This window comes from Amphibalanus amphitrite, unplaced genomic scaffold, assembly GCF_019059575.1.
Source record: "Amphibalanus amphitrite isolate SeventyFive unplaced genomic scaffold, NRLGWU_Aamphi_draft 000900F_arrow, whole genome shotgun sequence".
Lineage (NCBI taxonomy): Eukaryota > Metazoa > Arthropoda > Thecostraca > Balanomorpha > Balanidae > Amphibalanus > Amphibalanus amphitrite.
The window spans coordinates 179,581-193,967 of record NW_024882394.1 but is presented as its reverse complement, the minus strand read 5'-3'; the positions used below and the strand labels follow the sequence as shown (position 1 = coordinate 193,967).

Sequence of the window (14,387 nt, the reverse complement as noted above, 5' to 3'; positions counted from 1 at the left end):
TGCACGTGGCACGTGCATAAGGGGTCACCCACATGCATCGGGAATAGTCCAATACTTGGTAGAAGGAATGAAGCTACCCTACAAAATTTACCGCATGTAAATCGGTCAAGTGGTTGCTGAGATATAAGCCTCGCAAAAGCGTGACCACGGCCGGCCGGCCGGCCGGCCGGCCGGCCGCTCATACTCAGAAATTTCCGTTAATCTAAGGAAAGACTACGCTCGCTTCGCTCGCTCCGTAATCACGAATGAGATCACGAACTTATTATGACATAAGCAGACCGAACTACATACATGTTATACACTTGAGCTGCTCGAGATCCATCTGCTGAACGCAGATTGTGCAGTTCTCCCGGGCAGAGAACAGGACAGGCCAACAGTGAACTTGGTGAGCGACAAGACAGTCCACACAAGACATCGCAGCGGTGGACGTTTGACCGAGCAGGCTCACGAGTAACGATCTAGTCATCAGACCAGTTTATATCTTGTACTCGCATCACAGAAGTGCCATATTTCCTACCTGCGCTGCAAATGACAAACGCTCAAGCCTATGACACTACGACATATTATTTTATTATACATTTTATACAGCGAACGATGCATGTACTTATAAAGCGCTGGGAATCCAACATGTGACACACGCACCGCCATCAATAAACAAAGGTCGATTGTCTCGAACATTTCCTCCCATGGCGCCGTTCAACACAGCTCCGGCGCCCGGTGTCCGTTCATTTTTGAGGTGGCTTTTCGTCATCCTGGGCGTGCCGCGACCAGTATTTAGCTGCTGAGGTTGCTGTAACGAAAAGGGACAAATCAATCGGAAAGAAGATCGTATTAATCTTTGATACACGTCAAACATGATCAACCACGACAAAATAAAAATCCCAGTGCAAAAAAGATACCGACCAAAAAATACATGACAAGAAAAATACAAATTTATGAAGCGCACGACGATAATAGTTTGAAATCGATTAATAGCAAGTGAGCTAACTAAGAAAGAAATCATAATGCGGACATAGCGCATACTGTCATGCCATGACGATCAACTGGGATGAGCCAGGGAGGGATTTTATCTGAAACTTTCATGAACCAGAGGCTATCCTCGGACCGAAGCACTATGGAATCTTTGAAAGCACAGAGTGTGAGAGACTCACGAGTCCGTGTCGGTCTCCTCGTCCGAGGACCCCTCCAGCTTGTCCCTGAACCAGTGCCAGAACTGGCCTGCAACAGACAGCAGCGAGTGTGTGCAACGTCGATTTAAGGACGTCTCGGGTCGGTTCAGCGCAGCTCAGACCCGAGAGAATCGGAAATGTTTAAACCAGGAATTTAGTAAGAAAGTGATAGAAAGGCGTGCCAGGTTTAGTTTGATGTGATTTTCGGAAAGAAATGACGGACCTTTTCACGATGGAAACAGTATGGCCATTTCAAAGTTGGCGGTCTCATATGAATCAAACGTGAATGTATGACGGAGGCGGCAATGCACTGGGAGAGATTGTAGGAGTGTCCCTCCATGGCTCATCCCAGCTGAAAAAACGCATTTGGCACGATGTATTAAAACAGCTGTTGTGATTCCCACACTTAACAGAAAGAGTACGAAATGCCAACAGCATTGCTATGCTCCCTAATTCCCGCTGCCGCACTCAAATTCTGGTACTCTATAATTCTATTATAGCAATTATTATTCAGACCACCCCACCTCCCTTTCAAAAGAGACACTAATTCCCCTTGTCCACGCCGGGGTCGGCACTCACCAGCCTGGCGTTTCTCGTCCGCCTTTGTGACCTTGCTGGGTCGCCGTATCTGGCTGCTGGGGCCGCCCGTGCCGGTCGTACCCAGCGGGAACGGTGTGCGGCGCACCACGGAGAGGCGCGGCGGCGATTTTCCCGCCTGCTCCACCGCCAACCGCGCCTCGGCCAGCTCAGCGGCCGCTGCCGCGCGGCGGAGGTATCGGTTTATGCTAGCGCGCCGCGCAGGCCGGACCGGCTCATCAATTGTGGGAGGTGGTGGTGGGATGGACGGAATTGATGTGAGGAGGCTTGATGGGGTGTGGGAGGAATAGGTTGACGAAAATTTCAGGGGTTAGGGGGTGAGTGGGTGTGAGGGCGGAAGAGAAATGTCATAGGCTCGGGAAATGCGTGTGAGAAGAGGCCGGGGCGTAGTCTTTGAAGTTGTAGGTATATGAGATGTAGGAATTCTTTGAGGAAAGACTGAGTTTGCGAGGGTGGGTGGGGTGGGGTGGGGGATATGACGTCCGGCTGTCAGTTATAGCCATTGTGTGAAGGGTGGTAGAGGACCGACATTAGTTATCGACATCGACGTCGATAACAGCTGTACGTGTAACTCGATATCTCATCCCACGTCTGACAACACTATAAACATTTTAAGAGTGCAAAGGCATTGAATAAGTGCTTCATGAAATATATACGTTTAAATGCTGCTGTTATATCTGACAACCGTTTCCTTCATAGCATCCACAACGTCCTAACTTATAATCAACCGCATAGGTACTGAAATCACCACGTCACTCTGGTGCCCGTATACATTGACCTATCTACCGCTACTATTCCCTCCCCGCGTCTCTAACCCATACATCCCACGGGCCTGGCCATACCATACACCCATACAAGCCCACTCCTCGCGGTTTCCACCCTCCCATACCTGAGAGTGAGTGCGGGGATGGCGGGGGCGGCGGCGGCGGCGGCGGCTGGGCCTCCGGTTCCGGTTCATCATCTTTAGCCGGCTCGAAGAGCACCTTGATGATGGCGCGCGGGTCGTCCACGGGGAGTACTTGCTGGTCATCGTCCTCTTCCTCGACGTCTGGCAGGCCGGGACGGTTGATACGACGCATCCCCTGCAGTCCTGCAAAGAGGAAGGGGGGCTCTGGGTTAGACCGACTAGAGTGGAGTGAGGAATTAGGGCAATATACGAGCCGCCGCGAATTGTTGATATTCAAGTAGAGGGCCTGACATCAGTAAGATATCCATCGATACCTAGATATCCGGTGGGTAGCTGATATTCTGCTTCAGGTTATATTCAGGATATATTCAGAACTCTGACTCACGCGTGGCGGCCTCGTCGATGAGCTGCAGCAGCATGACCTTATCCTGTCCCTCCAGCACTAGCTGTCCGCGCAGCAGGACAATCATCTCCTGACGGGCCAGCGCCAGAGAGCGCAGGTAGTAGGCCACAACACTGGGGGAACGGGAGGGGGAGGGAAGGGATGGGAAAGTCAGGGTACGCCACCACAATAGGGGGACGAGCTGTGTTCTGAGCGACATGAACGTAAAGTCGAGTCGATAAAGGGCTATGCCGGCTGCTGTCAATCTCGCGTGAACAAATAAATACGTACGTTTCATCGTAAATATATCCGATTTACCTTGAAAAGGAAATGGTAGATTGGAGGTTGAAAAGGAAAGTGGGACAATAATTGTTTCACTGACCTGAAGATGAGCAGCCACACGGCCACCACGCCCGGTCGGCTAGAGTACATACAGCACCTCTGTCTATTAGCCTGTCTGTTTGTGTTTGTGTCTGTGTCTATATGTGTGTGGAGGGTTGGTCTGACCTGAAGATGAGCAGCCACACAGCCACCACGCCCGGTCGGCTAGAGTACATAGCCATGGTGTAGGGCGCCGTGTGACCCTCGTCCTTCCATCTGCAAACACCGTGCGAGTCATTACAGTGATCAACCGATCGAGAGGCAGCACAAGCAAACCTGCGCACACATCTTAAAGCAAAACATTTAAATTAGAGATTCCTTCAAATGAACAAAATCCTCAGATCGTGAAAACTTCCGTACATAAGTTGAGGAAAAGGGGACTATCTTATCTTTCGACGTTTCTGATTCCGAAAGAAGGCGCGGCACCATAGCTACAACGTTTCACGGAGCCACCGGTGACCGACCTTGTGAAAGTATCGTTGACGACTACGGAGGGCAGTGATTTCTGCTGGAACGGACCGCAGGTAGCCGACGGACGCACACTGCGGGGAGAGGAAAAGGTCGGACCGGTTAGCTCTGCAGATGAATCCAACGAAACTGTTCTTCGGTAACAAGCAAAATAGCAGGCCGCAACAAACTCCCACCATCACCAGTATTTGCATTTCTGGATGCACTTTGACTATGACTATGACTATAATTCAGGGTTGCTATAGGCGATAGTTTCGATATATTCGACGGGCAATATATTCGCTCAATGATGCATGCACGGATAAGGAATAGGAGTTATTTGTGGAGTCTAGCGAAGATCATGACACCAGCGAAGTGAGATCACTCAATGACGAGCGGATTTATGCCTCACGACTTCACATTCAACATATCTTACTCCCTGACTCCACATGACTCCCTAACTGACATGACTCCGTATGCGACTCACCACGACTCCCTATACGACTCACTTGGTGACGATGTAGCCGGTGAAGCAGGCGGCCAGAAAGCACACGATGAAGGCCACCATTCTGAACAGGGTCTGCGTCTGGGAGGCCCTCACGGAGCGCGACTGGGGCGTGCAGTGACGGAACATGGACCACTGTGGGAGACGTGACGGACGCCGGTCATATCGCATTGGGAGGAACAAGTGCCAGACTGGTGAAAGATATAGGTTTACTCCCGCTGCGAGGTGTAAATGAGCGAGCTGCGTAACGGGATACTGCGCAGATATAAAAACCGGACTTATCCGTCTGAAAATATGTGTCGAGAGTAATACCAGTTATTCCAGCGGCTATCAGGTTAACTGCTCTATTCTTCACCGTTGTCTTGTATTAATGTTAATGAGGATTCCTTTCCTCACCAATGCTTTCTGAAAAACATCGGATCTACAGACACGGAACTAAATTCACCGATATGCACAGAACTACAAACGTCCTCACCTTTCGAACGTAGAACATGATGGCGAGTTTGGCGGATCCCACGAGCGACAGCAGCGGACTGAAGTAGGCGCCCGTCCACACCAGTGTCTGACTGTAGATCAGGAACATGGTGTTCCGTGGGATGTCAAAGTGCGGCTCCTCCACCCAGAGACCGTGCCTGAGGAGAGCGGGGAGGGTTGTTACAGAGGGAGGCTGCAGGGCTGCGGAGTCGGAGTCGGAGTCGACAGTTGTGACTGGAGTCGGAGTCAGAGTCGATTTCGGAAATCCGAGCCGGAGTCGGTACTCACTCGTGTGCCACTTTTCTGGCGAACTCGAGTCCCAGCTCGAAGACGAACATGAAGAACAGGTCGACGATCATCAGCTGGTACAGCTCCGATCCCACCTCATTCTCCCAACACTGCCGGAATAGATGACAAAGTCAAGACCAACCGGACTCTTTACCTGAAGTCATTTATGAATGCATTTCAACCCTCGCCCGCACATGCCATTTTCCCATCCTAGAACCGCGCACATGGGGGGGGGGGTTGGCACCCCCCCCCCCGCGCCATTTCGTTCCTGTTGGAGATAGAGCTTAGCGGTAAGTGACCAAAAAGATTCTTTGGGAAGAGATGAATCCAATGATACCCAGTTTTGCCTTCTCAGGTCAGTCATTGACCTTCCAGGTCAGGTCAAACTAAAAAATGTTGCTGTTTTGGGTCACCGTTGGATATCAAGTGCGCTGCTTATCATATACCGATGACGATGCCGTTTTCTGGTGCCAAGCCAGCTAGAACCTCTTTGTCACACTATCCGACCAGGTTTTTGCTGCTGAGGTCATTTCAGGTCAAGTTAGGTCAAGGTCAATTATATGTGTTTGTATGTCTGTGTGTGTCTGTGTGTATACTGATGTGTGCACCGATTGTTTATGTGTCCATATTACATGAAATCATGATCTGGGAAGCTTTTACCAAAAAAGCAGTAAAAAAAATCACAAAAAGTAAATTCCGCTTGCCTAAAACGCAATTATCTTAGATGACCTAGGTTGACCTTGACCTTGACCTTGACATCTGTACATCGTCAAACAACATGTTCCATGATAGGTCGGAGGTAAAACTGACAAAAAAGGCCGAAATCAAGGTGTCAAAAGCTCACAAGGCCCATAGCCAACGCAAGATGTTGAGAATTGGCCATTTGGGTCATGACATGACCTTAAAAACAAGGTCATATCTCCGAAACCGAAAACCGCAGAAACTTGAAATTTTCAGTGGACATCAAGAAAGGATAGAGGAGCAGCTATACGAAAAATCAGCCTTCTAGCTCTAAAAATGTTGATTGCAGAGCAGAAAGACTACCTGGGGTGGGGTGGGGTGGCACCCCCCCCCCCCATGTGCGGGCGAGGGTCAATCATGAGCGATCCATATCATATGGCGTGGCGATTAAGTCGTAGCTTTAACTCGTCTGCATCTTGCCTGCATTTTGTTTTGTAAGCCAAGTATCGAAAATATGTATGCCGATTGCTCAATTATTTTTGGAGCTTCGTCAGCTGGACCCAATCGGACGTTTCGTTTCAGCCCTGGGCCTGTAACCCCCTCAGCCACAACCCACGAGCATTACAGTGAACTGCCTCCCCAATCAGCGAATTCGCTGCAGTACAGGCACCCACCTCGTCCCGGGCGCCCGAGTCAGTATCGGTGGAGCGGTTGTTGACCTGCTGCACCCAGTAGATCACGATGGTGCCCAGGATGATGATGGCCATCACCACCATCCTACGGGGAGTGTAGGTCAGATCAGGGTGAGGGTCTGGTCAGGATCAGGTCAGGGTTAGGTAAGATAGGGGTCAAGGTCTGAGTCGGGTGAGGTCAGAGTCAAATCAGCGTCAGCTGGTCAGTCACGTTAGGATATTCAGGTCAGTCAGGTCATGATTGATTCAGGGTCGGCCCAGGCTCAGGTCCGAGTCACGTCACGCTACTTCTTCTCATCTAATTAACTTTTATACCACCCATCCCTGTTAGCCTTCCACGGCCCTGTCTTCCCACCTGATCAACGTGATGAACATGAGCGCTCGGGGGTGTTTGAAGTTCTCCAGCATGCCGAGGAACTGGAAGAGCATTGGGAAGAGCGCCATGGAGGCGCTGATCATGATGGCGGAGCCCAGGAGGGAGATGAAGCTGCCGTCCGGGCCCAGCGTCTGTGGAAGCGGATGGGGATCGCGTCAGGTCAGGACGGGACAGGGCATGTCGAATGGGGTTGGACGGGATAGAGCAGGGTAGAAAAGGTTAGATGGAAAGGCCACGAGGACTAGGGACAGGGCGGTGCAAAAGAGCCAAGGACTGAGCACGAGACAGAGTGGCAGAGAAAAGTCGCGAAGAATGACAACGGAAAATGGAATAGCGAGAGACGGCGCAGAGTAGTACCAGGACAGCGAGGAATAAAAAGCGGGAGCAGGAGAGCGCCTGAACTAGTCCGCAAAACCCATCATTGTCTGTCCGTAGGTTACCCTCTGTCTCACCTCAACACTCTTTCCCATATGATCCCCCTCTCCCCTTCCCCGGACGTACCGCGTCCATGCCCATGACGTTCCAGGTGAGCACGGCCACGGCGCCCAGCACGGCCACCACCAGCAGGTTGCTGGCCAGCCGGCCCAGCACCGTGTACAGCTGAGCACGCCGGCGCTGGGCGGCCGCCGCCGGGTCTTCCCCGGCCGCAGCAGCCTGCTCGGCCGCGTGCAGCTCCTCCTTCTTCTTGAGCTTCCGCTGAGGGATAGAGGAGTGGAAGGGAAGAATGAGGAAAGGGCGAAAGGAATGATGACAGACACAATGGTAGCGTAATGATTGAATGAGGAACGTGATGACACGATTAGGAAGGATACTTAAGCTACAACTGTTCTGAAGGAAGCCAGTCGACAAGGGTGGAAAACGAGCATTAAGTCGTTTTGCAAAGGAAATTGTTTGATGCCAACAAATAACAAGAGGACTTTGTCGGGGATAGACGTAGTTTCTCTGAACCCCATACTAAGCTCCACTCACAGACCAGTGACTCCGGTCTCCCCTCCCGCCTCCCCGCAACAGCCGAACCTCACCTGGAATGCCTGGTAGAGTCCGGTGCGTTTCAGCTCGGCCAGCTCCTGGGATGTGACGCGAGCGTCCCACCCGGCGAAGATCAGGTTGGCCACGTTGCCGCTGGTGTCGGTGGACACGTCGATAAAGTTCTTACGGTAGGAGCGCGCCGTGCTAGGGGTAGCGGAGGGATGAATGGATTACTCGGCACAGGCTCGTCTGACACAAATGCTAATGGCCGGTACATTAGTGCCACGATCGGGAAATAGGCACTGCCAACATTGGGCCACATGCAAAGCTGAAGTGAAATGGTATCATTTCTTAATTGAGACCGAGGTGTCATTGCCCCGCTAATCAATTTCTTCTTCAGATCACACCAACTGTCCCTACCAAAAAAGACAGGACGTGACTACTAGTCAAGAGAACGACTACAGTGAAGTTGGACGCCTGGGTCGCAAGGCCACGCGTCCTATTCCAACAACAACAACTGCCCCTACTCCCTATATTAGTGTGTGACAGTACCGCAGCTACGCTGCCGCCACTGACCTGGTGGCCAGCTTCATCAGCTGGTAGGTGATGCAGAAGGTGGTGATGGCTAGGTAGGCGGACGGCATGTGGTAGTGCGTGTAGGACGACGTCCGGATCGAGTCGCGGTAGTAGTAGCCGTAGTACATGGGCGTCGAGTACAGCCACCCCTGCCGAGCAAAGGCAGTACTGAGCTTAGGGTAGAGAACATAGGAACCGAGTATGTGCAGACAAACCTGCCGCACAGAATCGTCACAAACTGCGATGATAGAAAGCGTCATATCTATTTAGCCAAAGACCCGACTAATGTCCCGGTGAAAAGGTTACTCTACTGTGCAAAGAAAAGCGATTACGTTAGATCAGAGGTCATTACGTCAGGTCAAAGGTCATCCGAACGTAATCATCTTTACCTTAGCACAGCAGTATTCTGAACAGTCCCTGAGTTCCTATCGCTCAGCAGATAGATTATTTCTCGTCCTCTCCAATCACAGGTGAGTGGGTAAATGTGAGCTGAGCAGTCCCCAAGCTGCTAGCTCACCTGTCCGGTAAGCAGGTTACTCAGGAAGAAGTGCAGGTTCGGTATCGTTCTGTTCTCCATCTCCATTCGCGCATGGATCGGATCCGGGACTGGCAAAAAAACTCGAGAGGTCATTATGTAACGATCCTGCTCTACGATTTGTAATGGTGCAAAACTATTCGATTTTAACAAAACACATGCTAGAAAAAGCATCACATGCCTTTTTTGCTGAACAGCATTTCGTCGATAAGCACCATTACATAAACGCTGAAAATAACTACCGACTCTCAAGCTCGATTCCCTATTCATCTTCAATGGCCACTAATGACGACTTAGTAGAGTATTACGCCTTCATGAGCTGAAGTAGGCGAAAGGCAGTGGTTAATGAGCACGGTAGGTTAGGTTGTGATGTCTTACGTCCGAGAGCGCTGCGACGGGCGGCCTCGGGATCGTAGATGGTCATCACCAGCTGGGGCACCACCAGGAACAGGAAACTGGCGGGGGGAGAAGGGAGGAGGATTATAGGAATGGGCGGCGGAGACACGGATAGGAAGGGACAAACAAGAAATCAAACTGATGTAGAAGAACGCGTGATTCAAAAAAGAAATGGGCTACAACATAGACCTCGACGTCTTCTTCTAGAGTCCAAACAACCTTGATTCTTGATTGATTCTTGAGTGACAGCAGCAGACGATCGTTTACTTAGCCACAAAGGGATACTCCTGGCGCAGTTACAAAGGCCGTGTGGAAATACAGCTAACCCATTCATAAATTTAATTCGGTATCATTTAGGGCGTGTTCGCAGTCCCCTCGGACGAAGAACGTTCTACGTTGTCCGGCCAATCCCGTTCGATAACCGCAGCTCAGCCCCCGCCTACATTGAACGGCATTGGCCGGACGACGTAGAATCTTCGTCTGGGAGACTCCGAATCCGGGGTTAGAAACGTATTCATCTCTTGCCGAAATCATCACATTAAAACAATTCGAGAGAATCAATTACGCATGAAACCAGATTAATGAGCTGCATTGGGCGCTCATAACAACTACAATAACAACAATAGCTGCACGTTACGCTATCTGACATCCACGACTCCGGCACATTCACTCACTGACCTGATGAGGAGGACCTCCATGTTGACGATCAGCAGCCAGCGCATGAAGCGGAAGTAGAGGCCGACGTTCTGGCCAAAGTTGCCCTCGATCGTCTTCATCTGCTCGTGCCAGATGTGAACGAGACCGTGGGCCTCGGCCATGTACCGTTTGGTCTGTCGGACGACGGAGTAAGACAGTGAACACTGAACAGCACCGGCATACAGCCATCAATCCGAAATGAGACTCGGCCGACTCCGAACAGAGCTTCTGATGTTTGAGCACAATTAATAAGATTTGGTTCCGAATCATACGCTACAACTATGCCACGACGAGCAGTAATCAACTGGGCTTCCCGTTTCAAAAGCGCCGCAGTTTTGCTATCATCTCAATATTCACTAGACACGCAAACAAAACTGTTAATAAAACGTTCAAAGACATACCGCTGATGGGCCTTCCTAACACCACCAACTACCGCATCAAACCCCAGTCCCATCTTTCGACTTCAATCCCTCACCAGCACGAGGGCGCGGCCGGCGTCTGCGCTCCAGCGCATCAGTCGCGTCTGCTTGACGAGCGCCTTCCGTTCCATCAGGTTAGTCTCCAGCCGCTGGCGGACCTTGCGCTTCACCGTCAGACTGACGGGGAGCTCCCGCAGCCGCGTGCTGGGGGACGGGGAGGGAACGTTAGGAGAGGGGAATTGAGGGTAGTGGAGGTAAGGTCATGTCATGGGACGACAGATAAAGTGAAAGAGAGAGAGAGAGAGAGAGAGAGAGAGAGAGAGAGAGAGAGAGAGAGAGAGAGAGAGAGAGAGAGAGAGAGAGAGAGAGAGAGAGAGAGAGAGAGAGAGAGAGAGAGAGAGAGAGAGAGAGGAAACGGGGGAGCTGTTAAGTTGGTAGAGAAGGGAAGGACTGGAGAAGGTATTGGACTTCAAAGCACGGCATGATCGGGCCAGGCAGGAGGGAAAGCAGGCGGTGCCAGGTCGGGTCAGAAACAGAGCAGGCAGGCGTTGATACTTGAGAGGCTGCGGTACGAGGGCTGACAGCCGGTGGACTGGAGAGACGGGATAACGGGAAGATATGATTAGACGGAGCCGCGCAATAGTGACTCACATTTTCCGGTCCTCGATGAACATTGAGTTCTTCTGCGCCCTCACTTCCGCCTCAATGATTTCGGCGAGCCTCGCCACGTCCTTCTCGTACCTGTGAGTGGACGAAAAGTGCTAGGAACTGTTATGTTTGAATTCGGTTATCTGGTTCTTGGAGGTTAAAACGATGATACGCGGGTGGAACACGGCTTTATTCGCAACACACGCGGCTCGATACCACTCGACTGCCCCGTTCGTTCCATTACAGCAGGCGGGCCGCTTGGACCTCGCCTCAGGGCAGGTCGGGCAGGGGCGGCGCCAGGCGCCGGGCGCCGTGGTGCCGCAGAGGCGGTCCAAATAAGGGAGGGGCATATAAAGCACGAGCATATCAGGAACCATCCTTAACTTGAGCAAAGGAGGGGGAGGGGGAGATTTCCGCCGAGTTGGGGGGTGCCCAAGCTCTCCAAATTCCACGCCGGTTCGGCCGCCTTGGCTTTGGTTGGAGCCGCAACAGACGGCGCAGGTCAAGGTCACCGCTAGGGCGGCGGCGGATTAGCTGCGCCCGGGCACCCCCGACTCGGCAGATATCGACACCCATGGGCCACAACAACGAGACACAAGCCCGAGATATCCAACAAGTCCTGAATATATTGCACTTGGTGATCTGTTAAATCTGCTATATCTGACACGCGTACTGAGTTGATAAGTCCATCAAACCGAACGAGTCTGTAAGCATCCTTTCTTCTGACATATCCTACCAATTACCATTCCATGAATACCTATACCATATCTGCCCGCCTGCCCGGCCGATAAACTCGTCACATCTTACGAGCTATAGACCATGTCTCTCACGAGTTCCTGAACCTTCCGCACCCACCTGATGAGGGAGGGTGTGGCGCGGAAGAAGCTGGTGGACGATGTGCCCAGGCCGGCTCCTGTCATGGTAACGTCCGGCGCCGAGCGGCCGTACCCCAGGTTGGCTGACGATACACAAGAGGGGGTAGTCGGTAGTGGGGTGGGGATGTGGGGAGGGGAGGGAACAGCGCGGCGGTGGGAAGGGGAGGTGATAAAGTGGGGAAGGGGAGGGGACGGGAGGGAAGCTTGGCGGGTAAGAGGGAGGGCGGAGAAACGCCGAGGAAGCAGAGTAGCAATAGTAGGGACGGTGCTACCGTCACGGTAAATAGGACGGACAGTGATTGCCGGAGTCCGGACAGATTCCCCGATGCCGACGGCATGGCCGTGGTCGCATGGAGGTGTGAGCAGCGGGAAGGGACGCTGGAAAAGTAGCAAATAATGGTAAATCATTTAGCAGTTATTCCTGGAGTAAGAAATAAGAAAGCCGGCATGACAGAATACACGGTTTCATAACTCCGATGAGCAGTCACGCAAAATAAACCAATCAAGGCGATGCCTACCACCTGATCATACAGACCATCGCGATAACACCGTCCCGCACCGGTCCTCTCTCAGCTAGTAGCCATTCCATCGCTTTTCAGCGTACTCGGACACTCATCACAACGAGGGCGCTCGGCCACATACCGATACCGCTGGCGGACAGGGCCATTTTGGAGGGCATCTGTTTCATCATGGCGCGGGCGAAGCCGCAGTTCTCTATACTGGGCCGGGAGCGACTGGGTAGTCTCATCTGGCTAGAGTCAGCGGCCGGCACGCCGTCCCGGGCCAGCTGCACGCCGCTGCCTGGAACACACGACGGGTTACCCGGTGCTAGTAAGTATGGGAGGCAATGGTCAGCTGGACGTCACGATCCCTAGTCGGCCTACACAGCATGTGTCGTGAAACGAACAAAGCGACGGCGAGCGTCACGCTGTACTTTTTAGCTACGGGCCGGTCACTGCAACACGGAGGTGACGTGAAGTGAAGCTTACAAACGGCCGGTATGTCACCCTATACATTCTAAGACGCAAGGCCTAAGTGGCATAACTAGTTAGATGAGCATGGTGTGAAAATTACTATTCCGTCTTCTCGCCAACATACCGCGGAGCGGCGGCGGCGTTTCTGCGCGATCATTGTCCGTCTCCAAGTTATCGCAGCGAACACTGGGGCAGGGGCCGCCGCTGGAAGGAGAGAAGTTCGCGTTATTCATAATCATATCTGCTACACCTACACTGTGGTTGGCGTCAGGACAGGCAACGCACACTGACACGACACGCCCATGGTTCGGTCCGATTGCGTCCAAATGCAGCCGGCATCGAGACACAGCGTGAAGGCTGCTACAGTTGAAACCAGGGATGCGGTGCCGAAGCCGGAGCCGGAACCGGAGCTGTCTGAAATTTCCACGGTTCTGCATCCCTGCGCAGTGCGCATAGGGGATGTACTGAGTCGGAGCCGAAGCCGGAGCCCGAGCCGCCGGAGCCGGACCATTTTACTCGGAGCCGGAGCCGGAGCTGCCATGACATTTCACCCGGAGCCGGAGCCGGAGTGGAGCCGATTTTTTCTCCGGAGCCGGAGCCGGAGCCGCCGAGTCGTCTGAAATTTTCACGGCTCCGCATCCCCATGGTTGAAACGAACGATGATCAATCATTTGTTTGACCGCCGAGCGCCGATCATTTGTAGGAGACGTGCGCGAGTCTCGACCGCCCTGTCGAGTTTGACCTTGACTCGGTTACGTGAGGAGGACTCGATACCTCGTCAAGCAATACCAGTGTTGTCCAATGCCCACTTTTATGACCCACTCCACCCTGACCCGTTTCAGTCTCGGTCTCACCTCGGCCGTGCAGTCCTGCCCACTTCTCGGGTGATGCGCCTTCGATCAACATTTGCTGCTGCTTGTGGCGTTGTAGGTTCGGAATTACCAGTAGTATTCACCATTTTTCCCTAATTTTGGTGCTTTACTGTCCACCTTGGTTAGGTACTCATTCCGAAAACAGTCACGGTAAAGTCCAAGGCCAGAAAGTCTGTGGAAAACATAAGATATATAGAGATATCATACCCACGGTCCCATATATCCCATATATGGTCCGAAATCAAAATATCCGCGCCGTCCGCAGCGACCGTTCTGCTGTTAAAATGAGCTACCAGATTAGCTTCTAAATAAACTAAAGGCATCTAAAAGCTTTGTTTCTTTGATATACTTGAAACGACTTCGAATTTCGCGCATAAGCTATGAGTTTCAAATATAAATGTAAATTATGTTTTATAATTCGAATAGTTAACATTCAAACGAACAAATACAAAAATTTATAGTACGGGTTTTAGTTTTCCTGGTTTTTTCTTCTACTTTTCCAGCTAAATATGGTGTAAAAAGTGTGAA

At 51.9% G+C, this 14,387-nt stretch overlaps 1 protein-coding gene across 4 annotated transcripts; it reads right to left on the bottom strand.

Moving 5' to 3' along the window:
- Nucleotides 1–546: 546 nt before the first annotated feature.
- Nucleotides 547–14,162, bottom strand: LOC122367842 (transmembrane channel-like protein 7). 4 transcript variants are annotated; one of them, XR_006254123.1, is made up of 24 exons: nt 13,842–14,101; nt 13,112–13,191; nt 12,656–12,814; nt 11,994–12,096; nt 11,142–11,231; nt 10,547–10,694; nt 10,054–10,205; nt 9,358–9,434; nt 8,962–9,050; nt 8,445–8,593; nt 7,922–8,072; nt 7,401–7,595; nt 6,879–7,030; nt 6,506–6,608; nt 5,151–5,260; nt 4,864–5,020; nt 4,393–4,523; nt 3,901–3,978; nt 3,563–3,652; nt 3,059–3,189; nt 2,656–2,856; nt 1,749–1,954; nt 1,152–1,218; nt 547–790 (listed from the first exon to the last, which is right to left on the bottom strand). XR_006254123.1 is itself a non-coding variant. In XM_043341288.1 (24 exons), the coding sequence occupies exons 1-24, from the start codon at nt 13,943–13,945 to the stop codon at nt 775–777; spliced, it is 2,910 nt and encodes a 969-aa protein (XP_043197223.1). In that variant the 5' UTR covers nt 13,946–14,133; the 3' UTR covers nt 547–774. The 4 variants fall into 4 exon arrangements, 2 of the variants coding, with proteins under 2 accessions (XP_043197223.1, XP_043197224.1); XM_043341288.1 differs by having other exon boundaries at nt 1,749–1,925; nt 13,842–14,133; XR_006254122.1 differs by lacking the exon at nt 1,152–1,218 and having other exon boundaries at nt 13,842–14,133.
- Between the last annotated feature and the right edge of the window lie 225 nt (nt 14,163–14,387).